The sequence below is a fragment of the Lithobates pipiens genome, unplaced genomic scaffold, assembly GCF_037356315.1.
Source record: "Lithobates pipiens isolate NorthernLeopardFrog02 unplaced genomic scaffold, aLitPip1_a1.2 Scaffold_22, whole genome shotgun sequence".
Lineage (NCBI taxonomy): Eukaryota > Metazoa > Chordata > Amphibia > Anura > Ranidae > Lithobates > Lithobates pipiens.
This window is the reverse complement of record NW_027507784.1, coordinates 122,068,184-122,092,220: the sequence shown is the minus strand read 5'-3', so window position 1 is coordinate 122,092,220 and position 24,037 is coordinate 122,068,184. Positions and strand designations below refer to the sequence as shown.

The following is a 24,037-nucleotide window of genomic DNA, read 5'->3' as shown; positions in this document are numbered from 1 at the left end:
ATCTACTGCCACGTGAGGGGGGTGTGAAGCAGAAATAAGGGAGAGGAAGGGATCTCCAGTACCGTTTACTGCCATGTGGGGGGGGCTGTGGCACTGAAAGCGGTTGTATAGTCCTTTTTACAACTTTTACCTACAGAACTGCCACGTGAGGGGGGTGTGAAGCAGAAATAAGGGAGAGGAAGGGATCTCCAGTACCGTTTACTGCCATGTGGGGGGGGGGGGGGGCGGCTGTGGCACTGAAAGCGGTTGTATAATCCTTTTTACAACTTTTTCCTACAGGAAAGCCTATAAGGCTTACCTGTAGGTAAAAATAAATCTCCTAAACAGAACAGGTTTAGGAGATATTCCCCTCACAATGCGCACGGGGGATTCTCGGCTGAAAGTCCGACAGACTATTCACCGACGTGTGGGGGGGATGTGGAGCAACAATATGAGAAAGGGAGGTAGATCTGTAATACCTTCCACAGCCATGTGAGGGGGATGGAAAGCATGCATATGGGCAAAGGGGGATCTGTAGTACTATTTTACTGAATGAAATTGATTCATTCAGATTTGTTGTGATTGGCCTCTACCATGTGTTCACTGACCAATCGCAGCTAACAGCACAGTTGTATACAATGGATGGCATGAAAGAAAGTCATCCATTGTTTACAATTGACGTGATCTGCTGTGATTGGTCACATCGATCACATGACACTGGCAGCGGGCCGGTGCACTGATCAGTTGACGGCTGTGTCCGCTGACAGATTACATGGATGCAATGCCCTGTGCAAAAGTTATAGCGTTTACAAAATAGGGGATAGTTTTATGGCATTTTTATCAAATCTTTTTAAATATATTTTTGGGGGATATTTATTATAGCAAAGTGTAAAAATTTTTTATTTTTTTTTCAAAATTGTCGCTCTTTTGTTTATAGCGCAAAAGATAAAAACCGCGTGGATGATCAAATACCACCAAAAGAAAGCTATTTGTTGGGGGGGGGGGGGGGGGGAAGACATCCATTTTTGTTTGGGAACCATGTCGCATGAGCGTGCAATTGTCCGTTAAAGTGACACAGTGCCGAATCTCAAAAAGTGCTCTGGTCTTTGGTCAGCAAAATGGTCCGGGGCTTAAGTGGGTAATGCAACTAGTTTAAAGTGGTTGTAAACCTCAGACATGAAATATGAACAAAACATATCCCTCTATAGTGTGTACTTGTCTCAGTTAAGAGCACTAAGTGTCACTTTTTTGTCTGCTGCTTCTTTTAGCATGAATCGCTTCTGACAAGATTTCCTGACACCAAGAGAAAAATGGTGATACAGGAGGGAGCTCCAGCTGACTGACAACCTCAGCTCTGTTGCTGTGTGAAGGGGGGGGTGTGTACCTCCCCTCCAATCAGCTTTCAGGAGCTCTCCTCACTGAGCTCTGCAGAATGTTACTTCAGCTCTGCCCCCACCCCCCCCCTTTTTTTTTTTTTTTTTTTAATATAGACAAGCTTAGTAAATTCAGGACTTTGCCTGAAGAGCATACCGCAGATACACAGGTACAACTTTTATATAGGAGATTTGTTTAAAGAGGAAGTAAACCCTTCCAAACAACTTGGACCTATAGGTAAGCCTAGATTAAGGCTTACCTGTAGGTCCAAGCAATATCTCCTAAACCTATATGGTTTAGGAGATATTTGCCCGAAAATGGGCACCGCTGTCTACGGCGCATGCGCCGTAGACAGCGGCGCGCAGGCGCACTAAATGCGGCAAATCCAAGAATGGATTTGCCTAATTTGTCGACTCCCGCGCGCATGCGCGGGAGTGACGTCATCGCGGCTTCGCCGTATGGCAGCGGCGGAGCTGCGAGACGCGACTCCCGTGCGCATGCGCGGGAGTGACGTCATCGCGGTTGCGCCGCTGTGATTCGTCGGAGCTGCGAGACGCCACAAGCAACATGGATGCGGCGGACTACAGGGGACAGCGGCGACTTCGCTGGCTCCTGTGTCAGGTAAGTGACACATAATGAGCTACTATGCGATGCATAGTAGTCCATTATGCTTTACCTTTGCAGGGAAAAAAAGAGGAAGTAAACCCATCAGGGTTTACTTCCTCTTTAATCTGTGTATATTGCATAAGGATTGTCCCTTCACTGGGTATATGTAAGGGTTTACAACCACCTTAGTGATTAGCTAACTGTATTTAGCTTATGTTCTCTCTCTTCTATGCTTGGAGTTCTGCTCTAAAACGTTGGACACTTCCTGGGATATTATTAATATAAGAAATGTATTTTTCTGTCTGCAGTGTTTGCGATTTCTCACCTGGTGACCTTGTTTGGGCCAAGATGCCAGGTCACCCCTGGTGGCCGTCATTAGTTTACAACCACCCCAACGAAGACACACATTTCAGAGGAAAGGGCAAGTCTCTTCATGTTCACGTGCAGTTCTTTGATGACCCACCAACTAGAGGATGGATAGGCATAAAATATGTGAAGAATTATTCAGGTAAGTAAGCGCTTTTAAATGTTGAAGTTTTATTTATAAACACTTTTTTTTATGTGTAAACCAGTTATGCTGGACTTGGTCAATGAGCAGATCAGAGGACAGTGGTGTGAGAAGAGCATGTTAATCCCTATCCAGCGTTTCAGTGTCACTTTGAAAAGTTCTGAGCGCCCAGGGGGTGGGGAGGATCCACAATCATATGACCAATGTGACTGGCTTGCATAGTGGTCACTTGATGGGGAGCTGGTCCTGCCAGCTACTGATTGTTGGGATCTAGATGTGTCATTGACAGGGTGGATAAAATATAGATTAAAGAACATTACGGCTATGAGGGTACCTCATCCAACTTTGCATAGAGGGCCAACATGATGGATTATTGCGGTACCAGAGAGGGATTTTATACACAAGTTAATAAAGAATACATTTATTGTAACAAAATTTACACATAGAAAACACACAATAAAAACATCCGACTCATTGTAAGGTTCAATACAATAGTTACTGAAAATATCAGAGATGGTCGACGAGTTTCACTTAACCGATTCTGAAGAAGTTATTAACCACTTAAGGACCGGGCCTCTTTTTCAGATTTGGCATTTACATGTTTAAAACTTTTTTTTGCTAGAAAATTACTTAGAGCCCCCAAACATAATACACACACACACACACACACACACACACAACGCCCTAGAGAATAAAATGGTGGTCATTGCAACAGCTTTTTTTTTTACACCGTATTTTCTCAGCGGTCTTAAGAGCGTACTTTTTTGAGAAAAAATTCACCTTTTTGAATTAAAAAAGACACCAGTAAAATTAGCCCAAGTTTTTTTTTTTATTTTTTTTTTTTTTGAGAAAGATAATGTTAAGCCGAGTAAATTGATACCAGACATGTCATGCTTCAAAATTGCGCCGCTCATGGAATGGCGTCAAACTTTTACCCTCAAAAATCTCCATAAGCGATATTTAAAAAATTCTACAGGTTGCAGAATTATTGATCTCGCTCTACCGATCGGGGCAATACCTCATATGTGTGGTTTGACTGCCGTTTTCATATGCGTTCGCTTCTGTGTGCGAGCTCGTTGGGATGGGGGAGGGGTTAAATTTTTTTTATTTTTTTTTATTTATTTTACTTGATTTTATTTTTACACTTAAAAAAAAAAAAAAAAAAATACATGGATCACTTTTATTCCTATTACAAGGAATGTAAACATCCCTTGTAATAGAAAACATGACAGGTCCTCTTAAATATGAGATCTGGGGGTCAAAAAGTCCTCAGATCTCATATTCGGACTATACCTTTTTAAGAGGTGTGGGCGGAAGTGACGTTTTGACGTTGCTTCCGCCCTCCTATGGTATAGAGATGGGTGGGGGCCATCTTAGCCTCTCTCGTCTCTATACCCAGCAGAAGAAAGGACCCGACGGCTCCGGAGAAGGGGGGTGGCACCTTCCGCCACCGATAACGGTGATCTTGCGGTGAACCCACCGCAGAGACCACCGTTATCGTACACAGGACCGCCTCCTGTAAAGAGGGTTATCTCGCTTGTGGCAGCAGTATCTGCTGTTACCGAGATATCCCTCTTCAAAAAAACTACGTGTATTTACATGAGGCGGTCCTTAAGTGGTTAAGTGAAACGTGTCAACCATCTGATATTTTTTGTAACTATTATAGATGTTTTTTTTTCGTGTTTTCTACGTGTAAATTTTTGTTAAAATGTATTCTTAACTTGTGTATAAAACCCCTCTCTGGTACCGCAACAATCCATGTTAGTTCTCTAGCTATGCATATATATATTATTATATATATCTCTCTATATTGATATATATAATAAAAATGGATGCTTTTGGAGTAAAAATCTAAAGAGTTTTCTATTTAGCATGAAATGGAGCTTAGTTCTGTAGCATGAGGCTGTATATTCTGCAAAATGTTAAATTTTTGGTAAACTCATTCAATGAATCCTAACTGAGAGAACACGCACTGCATTGATGCATTCACACATTTCAAAGTAATCACGAGATGAAACAAAGTTGAGGAATATTCTTTTATCCCATTGTTTTGAAAATCTATGTACACGACAGACTGTGTGATTGTTTGAAGAGAAATGCATCTGTACTAGGCTGTAAGTGTGAGGCGGAAGGGCAAGCAGTAAAAATGAAGTTAAAGATTCTAACTACCTGCAAGAAGGAGTCCTTCAATTTTTAAAGGGCACCTGTCATTTCAGATCCATCATGGCAGCGCCTGTTAGCGGGCATCCAGTCAACTGCTGCTGCCACCTCCCTCGCCTTCAACCTAAGAGGGTTTTCACACTGCCGTGCTCATAGCATCGGCGGTAAAATGCCGCTATTTTTAGCTGCGTCTTACTGTCGGATTTGCAGCGCATTTCGGCTGCCCCCGCTAGCGGGCAAGAAAGGGTTAAACCCGCCCGCAATAGCGGGATTCTGCCAGCAGTAATACAGCTCTGCCCCATTGATTTCAATGGGGAGCAGTGGTGGAGGAGCGGTAAACGCACCGCTCCAAAGAAGCTGCTGGCAGGACTTTTCTGAACGTCCTGCCAGCGCACCGCTCCAGTGTGAAAGCCCTCGGGCTTTCACACTGGAGACAATGGTGCAGCAGTTTGAGGGCGGATTGCAGGCGCTATTTCTAACACTATAGAGCCTTCAAAACGCCCTCGGTGTGAAAGGGGTCTAATTGTAACAATGACAAGCCTCCATCCCTGATATGTATACAACAAAAGGAGGAAAGAAATGGGACTTTGTATGAGGCAAGTCACTGAATGCATACCTTTATTCAATTCGTTTATAAAATTATTAAATCACATTTATAGAGGGTGTCAATCTGAAATACAGGACACAATATAATGTAATAGTTATACAGAGCAATATAAAACTTAATAAGCACTATAGTTAAAAAAGGACACTCATCCATTCATAAAAGTTCAATGAACATAATTGATTTTTCATTGTGAGCCAAAATTGTCTAAGCATCAGTTCGATGTAATTCGACGCAGGTTTCATGGCTCATGCAGTAAAATGGTCTGAAATTAAATCAGTGTAAGTATAGGATATCCCCTAGGATATAGGTGTGACTTAAGCCCCATACACACTATGGGTTTTTCTGCTGAGTTTTTCCTTCAGGTTTACCAAAACCATGTAGTGGAAGGGCCTACCTCATTCAATACAAATTGAAACTTCTAATGTTTGACCTCATATTATATGGTTTTGGTAAATCTGAAGGAAAAACTCAGCAGAAAAAACGATAGTGTGTATGGGGCTTAAGTCACACCTATATCCTAGGGATATGAGCCATGAAACATGCGTCGAATTACATCGAACTGATGCTTAGACAATTTTGGCTCACAATGAAAAATCAATTAAACTGATAGTGTGTATGGGGCTTTACAGTACGGCCAAATGGTGACGCCCACCCTTTAAATCCAAGGGAAGAAGAGGGACAAGGATGATCATCTCCCCCGGGCCTGAGGTGAGGAGTCCCATCCAGACCAGAGACAACAGCCAGGTGGTGACCATGTCACGTCCATGTGAATCTGGTGTATATTTAACAGTCCACACTGCTCTGCAAGGGAAGGAAAATGAAACCATGTGAAATGAATGTGTTGAAGTAATTCACCTGGTCTTCTCCTGGCTGTTGTCTGGTCTGAGGTGAGGTGGGACACCTCACCTCAGCCCCGGGGGGGAGATGATCATCCTTGTCCCTCTTCTTCCCCTGGATTTAAGGTTGGGCGTTACGCCGTCACCATTTGGCCGTACTGTAAGTTACACACCCTTTTTTTTATTTTGAGAGATTGTTCTCCGTTTTTAACCACTTGCTTACTGGGCACTTAAACCCCCCTCAGTCCCAGACCAATTTTCAGCTTTCAGCGCTGATGCACTTTGAATGACAATTGCGCGGTCATACAACACTGTACACAAATGAAATTTTTATCATTTTTTTCCCACAAATAGAGCTTTCTTTTGGTGGTATTTAGTTACAGCTCGGAGTTTTATTTTTTGCTAAACAAACAAAAAAAGATGCAAAAAAAAAAAAATCATGTTTTAATAGTTTGTTATAAAATTTTGCAAATGGGTCATTTTTCTCCTTCATTGAAGTGCGCTGATTAGGCGGCACTGATGGGCTGCATTGGTGGGCACTGATGGGCTGCATTGGTGGGCACTGATGGGCTGCATTGGTGGGCACTGATGGGCACAGATAAGGCGGTTACCGATGGGCACAGATAAGGCGGTTACCGATGGGCACTGATGGGTACCACTGATGGGCGGCACTGCTGGGCACTGATGGGCGGCACTGGGGTGCAGCACCTTTGAGGCAGATTGTGGGCACTGTGGGTGGCACTGTGGGCACTATGGGCACTGCTGGGTGGCACTGACGGGGGGCACTTACTTTCATTCAGGATGGCACTGCAGGGGGCAGGTGGGCACTGGCAGGGGGCAGGTGGTCGCTTGTATTGTAGGCCGTGATCGGGACTGATGTCCCGATCACGGCCGCCGGTGATCGGCTTTTTTTTTTCTCCTCGCGCTGTCAGCGCGAGGAGGAATAATAGCCGATTACCGGCTCCGTTCTATCACATGATCAGCTGTCATTGGCTGACAGCTTATCACGTGATAAGGGGTCGGGATCGACCCCTTTCACGGATCGGTGATCAGGCGAGTCTCCTGGATTCGCCGATCACAGAGCGCGCGGCGCGCGCCCCTCAGGGGGCGCGCAGGCCACTCGTACACGGGACGACGTCAATAGACGTAGTCCCGGAAAAGTAGGTCCGCGCTAATGCCGTCATTTGGCAATAGCGCGGATTCCAAGTGGTTAAAGGATATTCTATACTTGTAGATATCGCTGATTTAATTTCAGAGCATTTTACTCCTGATGATTGGCATGAGCCATGAGTTGCATCGAACTGATGCTTAGACAATTTTGGCTCACCATGAAAAATAGATTATGTTCATTGAACTTTTATGAATGGATGAGTGTTCTCTCGTAACTATAATGCTTACGTCTTATCTTGCTCTGTATAACTATTACATATTTATGCAAATGTATTACATTATTTTGTGTCCTGTATTTCAGATTGACACCCTCTATAATATGATTTGTTAATAATTATTTTATAAATGAATCGAATAAGGTATGCATTCAGTGACTTGCCTCAAGTCCCATTTCTTTCCTCCCTTTTGTTGTATACAAAATATTGCGTTGGTTTTTTTTTTTTTTTGTGGGGAGAAAAAAGGACATCAATTTTTGTTTGGGTACAGCTTGTCACAACTGGGCGATTGTCACTTAAAGCAATGCAGTGCCGTATCTCAAATGGGCTGATCATTGAGTAGCCAAATCTTCCGTGGCCGAAGTGGTTAAATCGAGGAGATTTAAATCAAAGCCACCCTGGTCATTGACACATCACTCAGTGAGTGCGTTCTCAAAAACCTTGGCAGCCCAAAGGTGCATGTGTGGGAGTTGAAGCCCACCCTTTTGTCGTCGCACATTAGTTACGCTGGCAACAGGTTAGCTGCTCGCCGACCAGCTGCTGTCGTTCTACGGCGGCAGGTTGGCACTGCTGCGTGAATCGCCGTAGCTGTATGTGCAATACCCCCCCCCCCCCCCCCCACCACCTCATGCCATTCAGGAGGTGACCTAAATCGATATCTTTGCACATAAACAGTTTACTTATTGCCAGATGACTGAGAGCAGACTGTAAAAACCATGCCAAGCCTTTCCAAAGTTAGTTTAGTTAAAATCTTTGTGTGTGTGTGTGTGTGTATATGTGGATCATTTTCTTTTTTTAAATGTCATATTTATTTGTACTTTTTAGGTTCCTCTGCCGCAGAAGCCCAAAAAGGGGCATGTTTTTCAGTACCAGGCCTGAAATAACTAAAGCAATGAAAATGGCAGATGATGCACTGAAAACCGAAAAGGACAAGAGGCTGGCACTGGCTGTTTGCACAGAACCTTCTGATACTGAGGAGGAAATGGAGGTAAAAAAAAAAAACCTGACAAGTCAACAATTATCAAGATGTGTATTTCCTCCCACCAACTGTTGCATAGATGTGTGCTGCTTTTTTATTCGGTTAAACACTACAAAATTTTGTTTGACAGAAGGGGTTTGTAGCTGCTGTTAGAGGAAGTAAACCCTGATGGGTTTACTTCCTCTTTCATTCCCTGCAAAGCATAATGGACTACTATGCATTGCATAGTAGCCCATTATGTATCACTTACCTGACACAGGAGCCAGCGAAGTCGCCGCTGTCACCTGTAGTCCGACGCATCCATCTTCTCGGTGGGGTCTCGCAGCTCCGTCACTGTCATTCGGCGGAGCCGCGATAACGTCACTCCCGCGCATGCGCAGGGAGCCGACATGCGCGGCAGGTCCATTATTGGAAATGCCACGCTCAGTGCGCCTGCGCGCCACTGTCTACGGCGCATGCGCCGTACACAGCGGTGCCTGTCTTCGGGCAAATATCTCCTAAACCGTATAGGTTTAGGAGATATTTCTTGGACCTACAGGTAAGCCTTAATCTAGGCTTACCTGTAGGTCAAAGTGGGTTGTAAGGGTTTACAACCACTTTAAATACAAATATGTATTATGAATGTAGCCAGCAGAAACCTATATTCAGATTATCGGCGTGCAGATATCCATGCTGATGTGAGATATGGGAAAAGTTCCACTTTAACCACTTCCAACCTAGTGTACATCATATGACATCCTGGATTTTGATGGGAGCCGCCAGATGGTCCATGGCAGTCTCTATGACCTTCGGAGGCCGGGCGCTATGTTATGACTTTACATTAGGCCCGGCATTTGTAAACCGCTGTATATTCAGCTGGAAAGGCTGAGATCATGGTGCGTGGGGTTTTTTTTTTCTTTTATTATTAATCTCAGGCTTGCAGACTCCACATCTCTCTGTAAAGAGGACCCGCCTTGCACTATTCCTATTGCAAGGGATGTTTACATTCCTTCTAATAGGAATAAAAGTTATTTATTTATTTTATTTTTTAAAGGGTGAGTGTGAACACCCATGCGATCCGATTCTGGTGCGGACCAAAAAAGGGGCCTGTGAAAGTTTGGTCTTAATGCAATGCAAATTCAGCCATACTATCTGAGAAACTGCACAAAAATTGAATTATTGTTATTGTTTATCTGCACTCATGAGGCTTTATTAGAACTTACAAATGTGTGCCTCTTCTGAGCACTGCCAACTCTCATGGTAACGCAGACCCTTTTGATTCATGGGCTAGTATGCACATTTTTAAAAAATTTTGTTGGTTTTGTTTCTGAAATCATTGCAACTTGCATAATTTTCTGTTTAAATGAAGTAGCAAATAAATCTTAGGTGCAAGTTGCACTGGTGTGAACTAGGGCTAAGGTTAACGTGGTTAAACATAATCCCTTCGCCACCCGTGGTATAGCCGAAAGAAGGATACAGCTGCAGGCTCACTTTGCTGGGAGGACGTCTATTGATGTCTTCCCATGACCTTGCAGCCTGCGTCCCTCCTGCGACATGCATAAGCAGGGATCTGTGATTGCTGTCCTTAGGACACAGATGATCGGAGTTGAGAGCCAATTGCAGCGTGCTCGTTACAATGTGACCAGCTGTGTCCCATAACAGCGTAAACAGGATTTGAAAGTTATCGGCAATCCTCTCCTTGCGCTAAGTGCATGAGGAGACCCGATAACCGGCAAATCCAAACAGGGAACATCTACACTAATAATCAGGTCGCCGATCTTCAGTGTCCCGAATTTATAAATTCGTAAATTTTGTGAAAATAAAAATGCCTTTTTTCTTTGTTTCTGTCATACATTTTTGCTAATTAGTAATTTTTTCTTCATAAATTTTGGCCAAAATTTATACTGCTACATATCTTTGGTAAAAATAACCCACATTAGTATATATTTGGTCTTTGTGAAATTTAGATTCTACAAATTATGGTGCCAATCACTGAAAATTGATCACTTCTGATCAGGCCTTCAGTACATCAGGTGTATCTCATTTCTTGAGACACTAACAAGTCGGGAAAGTACAAATACCCCCCAAATGACCCCTTTTTAAAAATAGATTCTGCTACTCTTCCTGAGTACGGCGATACCACATGTGTGAGACTTTTACACAGCCTGGCCACATACAGAACACCAACATTGATGTAGTACCTTCAGACGTTCTACGAGGAAAAATGACGCATCTCATTTCACAGCCACCTATTACACTTTTGAAGGCCCTGGAGTACCAGGACAATGGAATTTCCCATAAAATGACCCCATTTTGGAAAGCAAACACCCCAACGTATAATCTGTGAGGCATAATGAGTCTTTTGAATGGCTAATTTTTTTCCAGAAGTTTTTGGAATATGTGGAAAAAAATTAAAACGCCTTTTTTTTAATTTTTTTTTTTATTTTTTTTTTACACAAAATTGTCAATTTATAAGATATTTCTAACACATAGCATGTATATAGCAAAAATTACACCCCAAAATACATTCTGCTACTCCTCCCGAGTATGGCGATACTGCATGTGTAGGACTTGCACAGCCTGGCCACATAGAGAGGCCGAACATTGAAGTAGTACGTTCAGGCGTTCTAGGAGCATAAATGACACATCTCATTTCATTCCTACCCATCACACTTTTGAAGGTCCTGGACCACAAGGACAGTAAAATTACCCACAAAATGACCCCATTTTGGAAAGCAAACACCCCAACGTATATTCTATGACACATGGGCTGCAAATAGGTACTTGGGTACTCTGATGGGCTGGAGATAGGTACTCTGATGGCCTGGTGACGGGTACTCTGGTGACGGGTACTCGGGTACTCTGATGGCCTGGTGACAGATATGGGCCGGGGCAGGTGCTCGGGCACCCTGATGGGCCGGGGCAGGTGCTCGGGCACCCTGATGGGCCGGGGCAGGTGCTCGGGCACCCTGATGGGCTGGGGCAGGTGCTCTGATGGACTGTGATTGACAGGTACTATGAGGGGTGGTAACAGGTCCTCTTTATTGGGGGGCGGGGGGGGGCAGGCAATCAGTGTGATTGGTGTACACTAGGCGGTAACGAGATGTTACCGCAATCTCCTCCTCACACACGATCGGTGTGTGAGGAGCAGAACAACCCGGTAACATCTCGTTACCACGGTTTGTTTACATTTTAGTGATGGGCTGTAAAAGGATCACGTGGGTAAACAGCCGGCCAATGGCTGTTTACCAGCGCCGGTGACGAGCAGAGTTCCCAGTGCACAGTCGGGGTGTGACCATCTGTGAGCAGCCGTGACTTCATCACGGCCGATCACGTGGTAAACAGCCATAACCAATGGCTGTTCACCCACTTCAGTGGCGAGCAGTATCTCCGTAACACGCCGCCACCGAAGAAACAGGGATGCGCGCGCACGATCGCGCGCATTCCCTGTTTAAACGGGAGGACGTCATATGACTGCCTCCCGCCACAATAGGTGCGCCGCCTGGCCGTCATTTGACAGCCGGCGGTCAGTATCTAGTTAAAGATAAACATCCTAAAGGTCGATTCCCAGACTTAACGTCTGAACGAGGTGGGACACTTCATTTGATCACGAGAAGGCTAAAAAAAACTGGTGATTACCCCTAAAGCTGGCTTTGACCCTGAGTATGACGAAGCACTGAGAGATATCAAGACTGCCGAGCAGAATCTTACAGACTATCTGGAGAAACAATGCAAGAGGCTTGGTTGTAAAATATAGTGTATTGGGGAACGGCGAAGAATCGCTACCAAATGGAAATGCCAGAGAGTGTAACGGAGCGCAATCTGCCAGAAGAGTACGAGCTCAAATCCACAAAGGGCTACAAACGTTACTGGACAAAGACCATTGAGAAGCTTTTTGGTGAGCTGGTCAATGCAGAAGAGCGCAGGGACGCAGCACTTAAAGATTGCATGAGGAGGTTGTTTTACAACTTTGATAAAAACTGCAAAGAGTGGCAGACAGCCGTGGAATGTCAGGAAAGTACAAATACCCCCCAAATGACCCCTTTTTACAAAGTAGACATTCCAAGGTATTAAGTAAGTAGCATGGTGAGTTTTTTTAAGTTGTAATTTTTTCCCACAATTCTTTGCAAAATGAAGATTTATTTTTTTTTTTTTTTATTTTTTTTTTTTTTACAAAATTGTCATATCAGGTTATTTCTCGCACACAGCATATGCATACAACAAATTACTAGTGATGCACCGAAATTTTGGCCGCCGAAACATATCGGCCGAAAATGCCCTTTTCGGCAATTTGCCGAAAGAGAAAAACGGCCGATAATGGAGCCAAAAATGGGGCGTGGCCTGGGTGGGGGGCGGGGCTCCGCCCCCCGCCCCTGGTGACGCCCATCATGGGGGGTGTATAGCGCAGGAGAGCCGCCTCCGCCGCCTGTTTGATAACAGCGCCGGGAACATCACAGCTTTCATTTAAATTGCTGTGTGTTCCCGGCCGCGCGCCGTCACACGCAGCCCCTCCCCCTTGTCCGGGCACTTTGATAGACAGATCATCCGCAGGATTGGACGGATGATCTGTCTATCAAAGTGCCCGGACAAGGGGGAGGGGCTGCGTGTGACGGCGCACGGCCGGGAACACACAGCAATTGAAATGAAAGCTGTGATGTTCCCGGCGCTGTTATCAAACAGGCGGCGGAGGCGGCTCTCTTCCCTGCACACAGTGCACACGCTGGCTGCAATGCGGCACGCTGGCTGCAATGCGGCACGCTGGCTGCAATGCGGCACGCTGGCTGCAATGGGGCATGCTTCTTGTACCACGTCCTCTGTCTCTGACCATCTCCTGTACCATGTCCCCAGTCTGACCATCTTCTGTACCACGTCCCCTGTCTCTGACCATCTCCTGTACCACGTCCCCTGTCTCTGACCACCTCCTGTACCGTGTCCCCTGTCTCTGACCACCTCCTGTACCGTGTCCCCTGTCTCTGACCACCTCCTGTACCGTGTCCCCAGTCTCTGACCACCTCCTGTACCGTGTCCCCAGTCTCTGACCACCTCCTGTATAAAAATATTTTTTAAAAACAGTTATTTTTGGTATCGGTGCTGTTTCGGTATCGGTTTCGGTTTTTGGCCTAGTGTATTTTTCATTTTCGGTATCGGTTTCGGCACCAAAAAACCCATTCGGTGCATCCCTACAAATTACACCCCAAAATACATTCTGCTACTCTTCCCGAGTACGGCGATACCACATGTGTGAGACTTTTACACATCCTGGCCACATACAGAACACCAACATTGATGTAGTACCTTCAGACGTTCTACGAGCAAAAATTACGCATCTCATTTCTCAACCACCTATTACACTTTTGAAGGCCCTGGAGTACCAGGACAATGGAATTTCCCATAAAATTACCCCATTTTGGAAAGCAAACACCCCAACGTATAATCTGTGAGGCATAATGAGTCTTTTGAATGGCTAATTTTTTTCCCGAAGTTTTTGGAATATGTGGAAAAAAATTAAAACACATTTATTTTTTTATTTTTTTTACACAAAATTGTCAATTTATAAGATATTTATAACACATAGCATGTATATAGCAAAAATTACACCCCAAAATACATTCTGCTACTCCTCCCAAGTATGGCGATACTGCATGTGTAGGACTTACACAGCCTGGCCACATAGAGAGGCCGAACATTGAAGTAGTACGTTCAGGCGTTCAAGGAGCATAAATGACACATCTCATTTCATTCCTACCCATCACACTTTTGAAGGTCCTGGAGAAATTACCCACAAAATGACCCCATTTTGGAAAGCAAACACCCCAATGTATATTATGAGACATGGGCTGCAAGTAGGTACTCGGGTACTCTGATGGCCTGGTGACAGGTGCTCGGGTACTCTGATGGGCCTGGTGACAGGTGCTCGGGTACTCTGATGGGCCTGGTGACAGGTGCTCGGGTACCCTGATGGGCCTGGTGACAGGTGCTCGGGTACCCTGATGGGCCTGGTGACAGGTGCTCGGGTACCCTGATGGGCCTGGTGACAGGTGCTCGGGTACCCTGATGGGCCCGGTGACAGGTGCTATGAGGGGTGGTGACAGGTCCTCTTTATTGAGGGGGGTAGGCAGGCAATCAGTGTGATTGGTGTACACTCGGCGGTAACGAGATGTTACCGCAATCTCCTCCTCACACACGATCGGTGTGTGGGGAGGAGAACAACCCGGTAACATCTCGTTACCGTGGTTTGTTTACATTTTAGTGATCGGCTGTGAAAGGATCACAGCCGATCACGTGGGTAAACAGCCAGCCAATGGCTGTTTACCAGCGTCGGTGACGAGCAGTGTTCCCAGTGCACAGTCGGGGTGTGACCATCTGTGATCGGCCCTGACTTCATCACGGCCGATCACGTGGTAAACAGCCATAACCAATGGCTGTTCATCCCCTCCAGTGGTGAGCAGTGTCTCCGTGACACGCCGCCACCGAAGAAACGGGGATGCACGCGCACGATCGCGCGCATTCCCTGTTTAAACGGGAGGACGTCATATGACAGCGCCCTGACCCCTCTCACATGTTTTTCCTCCTGGCCAATCAGCAAATCCTGAGACCCGACTGGCCGGGATTCCTAAGCCCCCTTTGGCCGGATTGCAGGACTCCTGATTGGCCAGGAGGAGACTGTTGGGACTTGGAGAGAGAAACGCAAGGATAAAGGTAAATGTGGGGTTGGCGAGCGATGAGCGAGCAAAGCGGCAATCGACGGGGGGTGGGTGTTGGGAGGGCATCGGCGATCGATCAAGCGATGGGGGGTGGGTTGATTTGGTGGCGGTTGGATGGCTGGTTGGGGGGTGTTGGCTGGATGGGGGGCCGTCCCCAAGAAATTTGAGCGCCAGCCGCCACTAACTGTGAGTATGTGGCAGGTACAGGCACAATCTTGTACTTGTATGTCAGCACATTCTTTTGGGTTCAGTGGCGCCACCTGTCGAACTGTGCTGTGAATTGAGAATTTGCCAGCTGATTTCAACTATTGATTTTGCCTGAAGTCAGCTGAGGGGCTGTGTCCAATCACACACAGTTCTGTGCAACAGGAACAACAATCTAGCTGTTTTTTCTCCCTGGAAAAACAGGGGGGGAAACTAGACAGATCAAAAATTAAAAGCCGTAAACATTACACATTGTTAGGCACACAGTTAAAACCCTGATTACCAGCATTGTTAGTACAGTGTTATGTACAGTCAGGGCCGGGGCTACCACTAGGCAAACTATGCAGCCACCTAGTGTGCACTGCTGCCTAGGGGGCGCCCGACCACTGGTGTTTCTACTCTCTTCTCCCCGCAGCAAGCAACAAAGTCTCAGCATCAGAAAGCAGTCGCCGTTCCATTCGCTCATAGTGTCAGAGGCGCAGTGGTGGCAGAGGACACTGTCTGTGTCCTGACTCCCAAATGAATAGAAGCAAGTAAACATTCATTGATGGGCGCGGGCGAGGCTGCATTTGATGGGCGAGGCTGCATTTGATGGGCGAGGCTGCATTTGATGGGCGCGGCTGCATTTGATGGGCGCGGGCGAGGCTGCATTTGATGTGCGCTTCATTAAAAAGGTGGGGTATACATGGACAGGGCGAAGGGGGTGGAGTCAGGAGTGGAGCCAAATGAGGGAGGCGGCAAAAGGAGATTTCACCTAGGATCTCAAAAGTCCTTGCACCAGCCCTGTGTACACAACTATTCCTGAGCAATGTATTAGTGTCCTTAATGACGTCAGTGTCAGTTAGTGACCCTCCCTGATAGCGTCTTTTAGCGCCAGTTTGCCCGCCACCCTATTACAGTCACACTATAAGTCACTGATCACCGCCATTACAGCATAGCGCCTTTAACTGCGTAAACTCCAGTATATATACACCATAGTTTGTGGACGCTATAGCTTTTTCACAAACCAATTAATACACTTGTGTTTTTTTTTTTCTTACCAAAGACATGTAGAGGAATACATTTTGGCCTATATTTTAAAAAGAAATTAGATTTTTTTTTTATTATTATATATGTTTTAGAATAGAAAGTAGAACATATTGATTTTTTTTTTTTTGATTTTTTTCGGTCTTTTTTTACTCATATAATAAAATAAAAAATCCAGCAGTGATCAAATATCGCCTAAAGAAACTGGTATTTGTGTGAATAAAATTATGTAAATTTCATTTGGGTACAGCATTGCATGACCGCGCAATTGTCAGTTAAAATAGCGCGGTGCTAAATAGCAAAAAAATGCCCTGGTTATGAAGGGGGTAAAACCGTCCGGAAGTCTGGTGGTTAACGTACCATGAATAAATAAAAAGTAATTCCTTATGGAAAACACCTACCTAAAATGAGGATCTTGTCTATAAACTGCATGGCTTTGTTGGTAAATGGCGAACCCATTCACTGAAGCCGAGGGGAAGCGCGGTAATGACGATTCATGCCATGCGTTGCAGTCCTATTCCTTTAGTATTACACCTCAATAAACATGACTCACATTAGCCGCACTAAATAATACTGCAGGGATATTTTTTTGTTTGCTGCTGTGTGTTGGCGGCTCATTTTGAATGAATGAACGACTTTAAAACTGAAAACTTTAACGCTCAATTCACCACACAATGGAGTAATATTAAAGTAAATCTGAAGCAATGTTTTTTTTTTTTTTGTATGTTTTTTTTTAAATAAAGTTACAAAGGGTTGAACCCCCTGTAAGATTTTGTTTTGCCATTTGTATCCCACTGGGGAGATTTATTTTCAGTCCCTGACCTGTAGACACAACAGAAGAAATCTCCCAAAGTGAGGGCAATGCCACCTTAGTCAGTGGTCACTGGAACAAGACCCCTCATTATAAGATATCCACTCTATTCCTTTTCTGATGACCGATCCTAAATTTGGATTTTTCCCCACTTTTGGTCCCGGTGACAATGGTAACCAGGACAAGTAGGGTGAGTGAACCTCCCTAAGGCTAGATTCAGACATGTGGAGAAATTGCTGTTCCTCTGAAAAGTGATCTGCTTTTGGATTGCTTTTCAGAGGCATTTGACAGGCGGTGGGGAGGTGACATGATACGTCCTCTTTTTAGCCCCATAAAAGCTAAACTAAAGGGGTTGATTTACAAAAGGTAAATATTCTTCCCGCTGACAAGGAAGGGGCACTATTCCTCCCACTGACATTGAGGATGAGGAACTATTCCTCCCACTGATACCAATGATGGGGTACTATTCTTCCCACTGACATCAAGGATGGGGCACTATTACTCCCATTGATACCAATGATGGGGCACTATTCCTCCCACTGACATCAAGGATGGGGCACTATTCCTCCCACTGACATCGAGGATGGGGCACTATTCCTCCCACTGACATCAAGGATGGGGCACTATTCCTCCCACTGACATCAAGGATGGGGCACTATTCCTCCCACTGACATCAAGGATGGGGCACTATTCCTCCCACTGGCAAAGGATGGGGGACTGCTCCTCCCATTGATACCAATGATGGGGTACTATTGCTTCCACTGACACCAATGATTGGGGCAGTATTCCTCCTTGATCGCCGCCTTCCTGTTGGTCTTCCGCCCCTCCCCCCCCCCCCAAAAAAAATGTAGAGCAACAGCAGGTGGTGAGTGATCTGTGCCGATCTCTTCTGCAAGCTGCAAAGAAAGGGACTAGGGAATCTCTGTCCTCAGCAGTGTTAATTTAGTCGACTAAAACATTTTAGTCGACTAAATGAATACTATTTTAGTCAACTAAAATACGATTAAAACTAAAACAATTGTGATGACTTAAATACAATTAAAACTAAAATGCCATTTTAGTCAAAAGGCTATGACTACAACTAAATTGCAATTACTGAAATGTACTGGAGATTTTAGTCAACTAAAACTTAGGACATTTTAGTTGACTAAAATGTACTGGAGAATTAGTCGACTAAATACAACTAAAACTAAAACAATTGCAGAAGACTAAAATGGGACTAAAACTAAAATGCCATTTTAGTCCTAAAACTAAAATCTAACACTTTCTCTGTCTCAAAAGTGAGACATAAGTGGTCTGTTTAGACCCTTGACATTTCACCAAAGCCCCACAACAGGGCTTCTAAAAATAATTGTAAAAAAGTAATAAAACATATAAGAAAATTATATTGTAGAAAATAATTTAAAAAAATAATAAAAATCAAAAACTACTGACGCTGTCCACTGCCCTACTGGCACCAATTTGTTCTCTACTGACACCGTCCATTACTCTGCTGATTTACATGCATGTGTGTTTATGCTCTGGGGTGCACACCCTAATGCAATAGGCTGTGCACACCAATGCCTCCTAGGTTATGGGGCTGTGCATTTTCGATTGATGTACACAGTGTAAGAAGACACAACTCTAGTCCCTGCATGCAAGGGTGGCTCTGTAGGACGCTGCAAGAGAAAGGAGCCACCCTGACACAGGAAACCTGGGGCTGAGGTCATGGCACAGGCAAGGATTAAATGATAAAGAAGTACTCAGATGCTTAAGTGCTTAAAGTGGAGGGCCACCCTAAAAAAACAAAACTACATTAAAATGTTCCAAAAAGATTTAAAAAAATACCTGTTGCTAGGCAGATCGTCCTAAACTGCCTCTTCCTACTCTGCGGTGATCTTCGCTGGTCTTCGTTCTCCTCCTCCTTGTCTTCTGGGGAATAGGGCGCGGTGTGTTCTGGGAACTGTGTGTGTCCCAGAACACAGTGCGCCCCATTCACAAAGCGCTGCGCAACTCACGCATGCGCAGTAGGAAACGGGCAGGGAAGCCGCAAGCCTCCACTGCCTGTTTCCCTTAGATAGAATGGCAGCGCCGGGACCCGAGAGCCGAGGGACAGGTTGGCCTCGGTGCCTGACATCGCGGGCACTCTGGACAGGTAAGTGCACTTATTAAAAGTCAGCAGCTGGCTTGCCACCTGCCCCCCCACCCTGACACCCCTTTAAAAACAGAGTTTAATATAACTTTAAACTTTAAGTGTACGTTCACCTTTACAGAAAAATCTATAAGGTGAACTTACACAGGACCCCCTTCTCACCCCCCCAATCACAGGTCCGGAGCTCGGCTGATAGGACCGGCTACACGGGCTCTGATTGGTGGGCGCCGCCCATGTGACACCGCTGACCAATTAGAATGCTCCGAAACTTCCCTCCTTACGGGGTACGTTTTGGAGATTCGGCTGTGGGGATTTCTAAGCCCCAGACCCGTGATGCAGCTATACCGGGGCTCAGAACGAGGGAGATCGGCGCAACAACAGGCCAGCGGGACTCGGGGGGGATGAGGAGGCGGTCCTGTGTAAGTTCACCTTACAGATTCTTCTGTAAAGGTGAACTTACCCTTTAGGCTGGGTTCACACTATTGCAAATTGGATGCGGTTTCTCCACATCCAATTTGCAATAGCAGGATCATTTTGACCGACTCTCTATTGAGCCGGTTGACATGTCCCTGCTGTGTCTTTTGGTCAGGTTCAGGTCCAAATTTGGCCAAAAATTTGGGCTGAAATGGTGAACGGGGACACACCGGACCCCTGCTGTGAGCTGAATGCGAAGATAGTGTGAACCCAGCCATAAACATGCCAGATGCCCAAAGTCTACATCTATCAGCGCCAAGATCCCATGGGGAAAAGGTGCTGATATCTCATTTATTATCTAAACAAAACTAATCACTATAATGCTATTTAGTCTATAACATGAAATAAATGTATGCAAATCCATATATATATATATATAAATCCTGTACCTTTTGTATTGTACTGTAATTGTGTTGTCCCCCCCTATACATTGTAAAGCGCTGCGTAAACTGTTGGCGCTAGATAAATCGTTAATAATAATATAAATAGGGAGTCCTTGGTCTTAGGAGGGAAGCATAGCGGAGAGTTCCCATCCGTGTGCAATACATTTTAATGGGTTTTTCTTGTAGCAATCCCTTTGGTAAATTAGGTGTTTTCAGGTCGGGTCCTGTAAATGCAGCAGCTTTCCTCTGATTCACTAGAAAAACAAAGACAAGGCCCAGGGCTCTCAGCTTTTCATTTACCAGGGCTTGATCTCCATAGACATATTTTCTTTTTCAAACTAAATTGCTGTGTAAATGTTCAGTTATACCAGCAAACCTCTGCCGCTGCCATGAACGATCCATCACAGCAAATACAGATTCTTTCTTGGCAATATATACTACATATACAGTATCACACAAAAGTGAGTACACCCCTCACATTTTTATAAATATTTTATTCTATCTTTTCATGTGACAACGCTGAAGAAATGACACTTTGCTACAATGTAAAGTAGTGAGTGTACAGCTTGTATAGCAGTGTAAATTTGCTGTCCCCTCAAAATAACTCAACACATTGATGTCTAAACCACTGGCAACAAAAGTGAGTACACTCCTGAGTGAGAATGTCCAAATTGGGCCCAAAGTGTCAATATTTTGTGTGGCCACCATTATTTTACAGCACTACCATAACCCTCTTGGGCATGGAGATCACCAGAGCTTCACAGGTTGCCACTGGAGTCCTCTTCCACTCCTCCATGAGGACATCACAGAGCTGGTGGATGTTAGAGACCTTGCACTCCTCCACCTTCCGTTTGAGGATTCCCCACAGATGCTCAATAGGGTTTATGTCTGGAGACATTCTTGGCCAGTCCATCACCTTTACCCTCAGCTTCTTTAGCAAGGCAGTGGTCATCTTGGAGGTGTGTTTGGATCATTATCATACTGCCCTGCGTCCCAGTGTCCGAAGAGAAGGGATCATTCTCTGCTTCAGTATGCCACAGTACATGTTGGCATTCATGGTTTCCTCAATGAACTGTAGCTCCCCAGTGCCGGCAGCACTCACGCACCCCCAGACCATGACACTCCCACCACCATGCTTGACTGTAGGCAAGACACACTTGTCTTTGTACTCCTGGTGGTTGCCGCCACACACGCTTGACACCATATCTATCTATCTATCAATGTACTGCCTCACATAAATATGTGAAGCAGTACACAGAAGACGTCTATTCAGATAAAACATATGTCAGGCAAGGCAAGGAAATGGAGGTGAGGTTGTGATGCCCATGGATGGTGTGGGATGGTTTGTTTCGTTTCCAAATGCCTGTTTTTACTTTGCTGCTGTAAGTAGAACCTTTATTAACTTGTCGCCTGCCCACTGTGAAATGCCGGCAGGGAGGTGCAGCACTTGTTCTGGGACACCGTCATATGACAGCGGGCCAGAACGGCCGCTCTCGCACGACCGTGGGGGCACGCAGCGCGGCGATCGCAGCTGCGCCGTGTTGCTAGGACACGGCGTGACCCCGATCTGTGTAAAGAGCCGCGGCTCTTTAAACATGTGATCGGCTGTGTCCAGTCACAGCCAGTCACATGTAAACATGGAGAAGCTGGTAATCGGCTCTCCTCACCTCACTCTGACAGAGTGTAAGGAGAGGAGAGCTGTTTAGTGGCATCTCCTCACAGGGGGACATCTAGGGATGTAATCAGGGCACTGATCATCAGTGCCTTGATTACAATATAGAAATAAAGTGTAACAATACAGTGCCCACCAATGCCAGCATACAGTGCGCACCACTGCCCACAAGTGCCACAAATCGGTGCCCATTAGCCATGCCAGTCAGTGCTGGCATTCAGTGACGCCTATCAGTGCTGCTCATCAATGCACATCACTGCTATCCATCAGTGCCACCCATTAATGCCCATCAGTGCCCACCTGTACCACCTATCCATGCCCACCAGTGCCGCCTACCAGTGCCCGTCACCACTGCTTATTAGTGCCCATCAGTGCCACCTAACAGTGCCCATTAATGCCTCCTATCAGTGCTCATTAGTGCCACATATCAGTGCCACCTATTGGTGCCCACAAGTGCGGCATATTAGTGCCTCCTCATCAGTGCCCATAAGTGCACCTTATCAATGCCCACCAGTTTAGCCTATCAGTGCCCATCGGTGCAAGCTCTATTTGTGTGAAGAAAATGATAAAAAATTTGTTTGGGTACAGTGTAGCATGACCACGCAATTGTCATTCAAAGTACGATAGCACTGAAAGCTTTAATATGGCTTGGGCAGGAAGGGGTGTTAGTGCCTGGTAGACAAGTGGTTAAACTCCTAATTTTTATCTGGATGCTGTGCAATGAGTTTTCTCTTTCTCATTGTTATATCGCATGACTGATTCCTGAGGATACCTTAAGGGCATATATCTTTGGTGGTTTCCATGATCGCTTTCCATAAGACGGCTGGATAAGCTGATGTAGCCTACACCTAGTGTGAGGGATAAAGCTCACAGATGCGAGTACAGACCTTGCTAGGTCTATCGATCTGCTAAGCAGATATTTTGCTCTTTTCCTATGGGGAGCACTAAGTATTGCACCGAATAAGAACTGGAGGACATTGCACCTTCTTTTCATCACTCTATGGACTTTATGGTGTTTTCAGGACATTATTCCTTTGGACTTTTGAATGAATCACAAAATATATTAGGTGTGATAATTGTTGCACTATTTATATGACAGCGCAACATGTTTTTTTATATATACTCTTTATGGAGATATCTGGGGTCTTTAAGACCCCAAATTTCTCCTTTGCACCTAAAAGCATTCAAAATGCCATGTTTGGCTGTTTTCAGTACTGACATTTTTTTTAAATCTGGCGCCTTTAAGGCTGCGGTAAACCGGACGTGGCTGTTGGTTGCTCGGGCCTCCCATTGGGACGGGAGAGCCCGGGTGGAGCAGAGGAAGGCAGTGGAAGGGGGGCCTCGCCTTGCTTGTAATAACAATAGAGTGGCTGATTAGCCGCATTGGTTATTATCACAAGAAAGCCATCCCTCGGCTCCAAGCCGCCGGGGGGACGGAAACATGAAGGGGGAGGATCTACATGAGACACCTACGGCCTCGCCCGTATAGGTCAGCCGTCGGTGCCGGGGGCATGGACTGCGAAGAGGGGAAGAGGCTGGAGCAGACACCATGGAATGAGCGGTAAGAGAAAACGTGAGTACAGCCCCCCCCCCCCCCCCCCCCCGTAACATGGATAGGATAAGCATTGGGGGGGGGGGGCTGCATATAGAACAATCTTTTCATCTTCCTCCTGCAGTCTCTGAATACCTGCGAGAGGTAGAGGAGGAGCAGGCATTCCGAGACTGCAGGAGGAAGATGGAGGGAATGATTCTTCTATATGCAGCCACCCCTACCACTCCTCCTATCCTGCTTCTCTCTGCTGCCCCCCCCGTGCTCTCAACCTCCCCCAATGCTCTCCGCCACCCCCCTGCGCTCTCTATCCCCCCATGCTCTCCGCCACCCCCCCGGGCTCTCCACCTCCCCCATGCTCTCCGTCACCCCCCCCCGGACTCTCCAGCTCCCCCCATGCTCTCTGCTACCCTCCTGGGCTCTCCACCTCCCCCCATGCTCTCTGCTACCCTCCTGGGCTCTCCACCTCCCCCCATGCTCTCTGCTACCCTCCTGGGCTCTCCACCTCCCCCCATGCTCTCTGCTACCCTCCTGGGCTCTCCACCTCCCCCCATGCTCTCTGCTACCCTCCTGGGCTCTCCACCTCCCCCATGCTCTCTGCCACCCCTCCGGGCTCTCCACCTCCCCCCTGCTCTCTGCCACCCCCCCCTGTGCTCTTCACATTCCCCCA

The 24,037-nt window shown here is 45.9% G+C and overlaps 1 protein-coding gene across 1 annotated transcript in view; it reads left to right on the top strand.

Annotated features, from left to right (window-relative positions):
* The window catches only part of LOC143924119 (uncharacterized), a 34,777-nt gene that overhangs the window by 2,377 nt on the left and 8,363 nt on the right, over window positions 1-24,037 (top strand). The window contains exons 2-3 of the mRNA XM_077448175.1: window positions 2,268-2,467; window positions 8,281-8,443. Of these exons, the coding sequence (XP_077304301.1) occupies window positions 2,433-2,467; window positions 8,281-8,443 (198 nt within the window). The 5' untranslated portion in view covers window positions 2,268-2,432. The remainder of the gene's footprint in view (window positions 1-2,267; window positions 2,468-8,280; window positions 8,444-24,037) is intronic.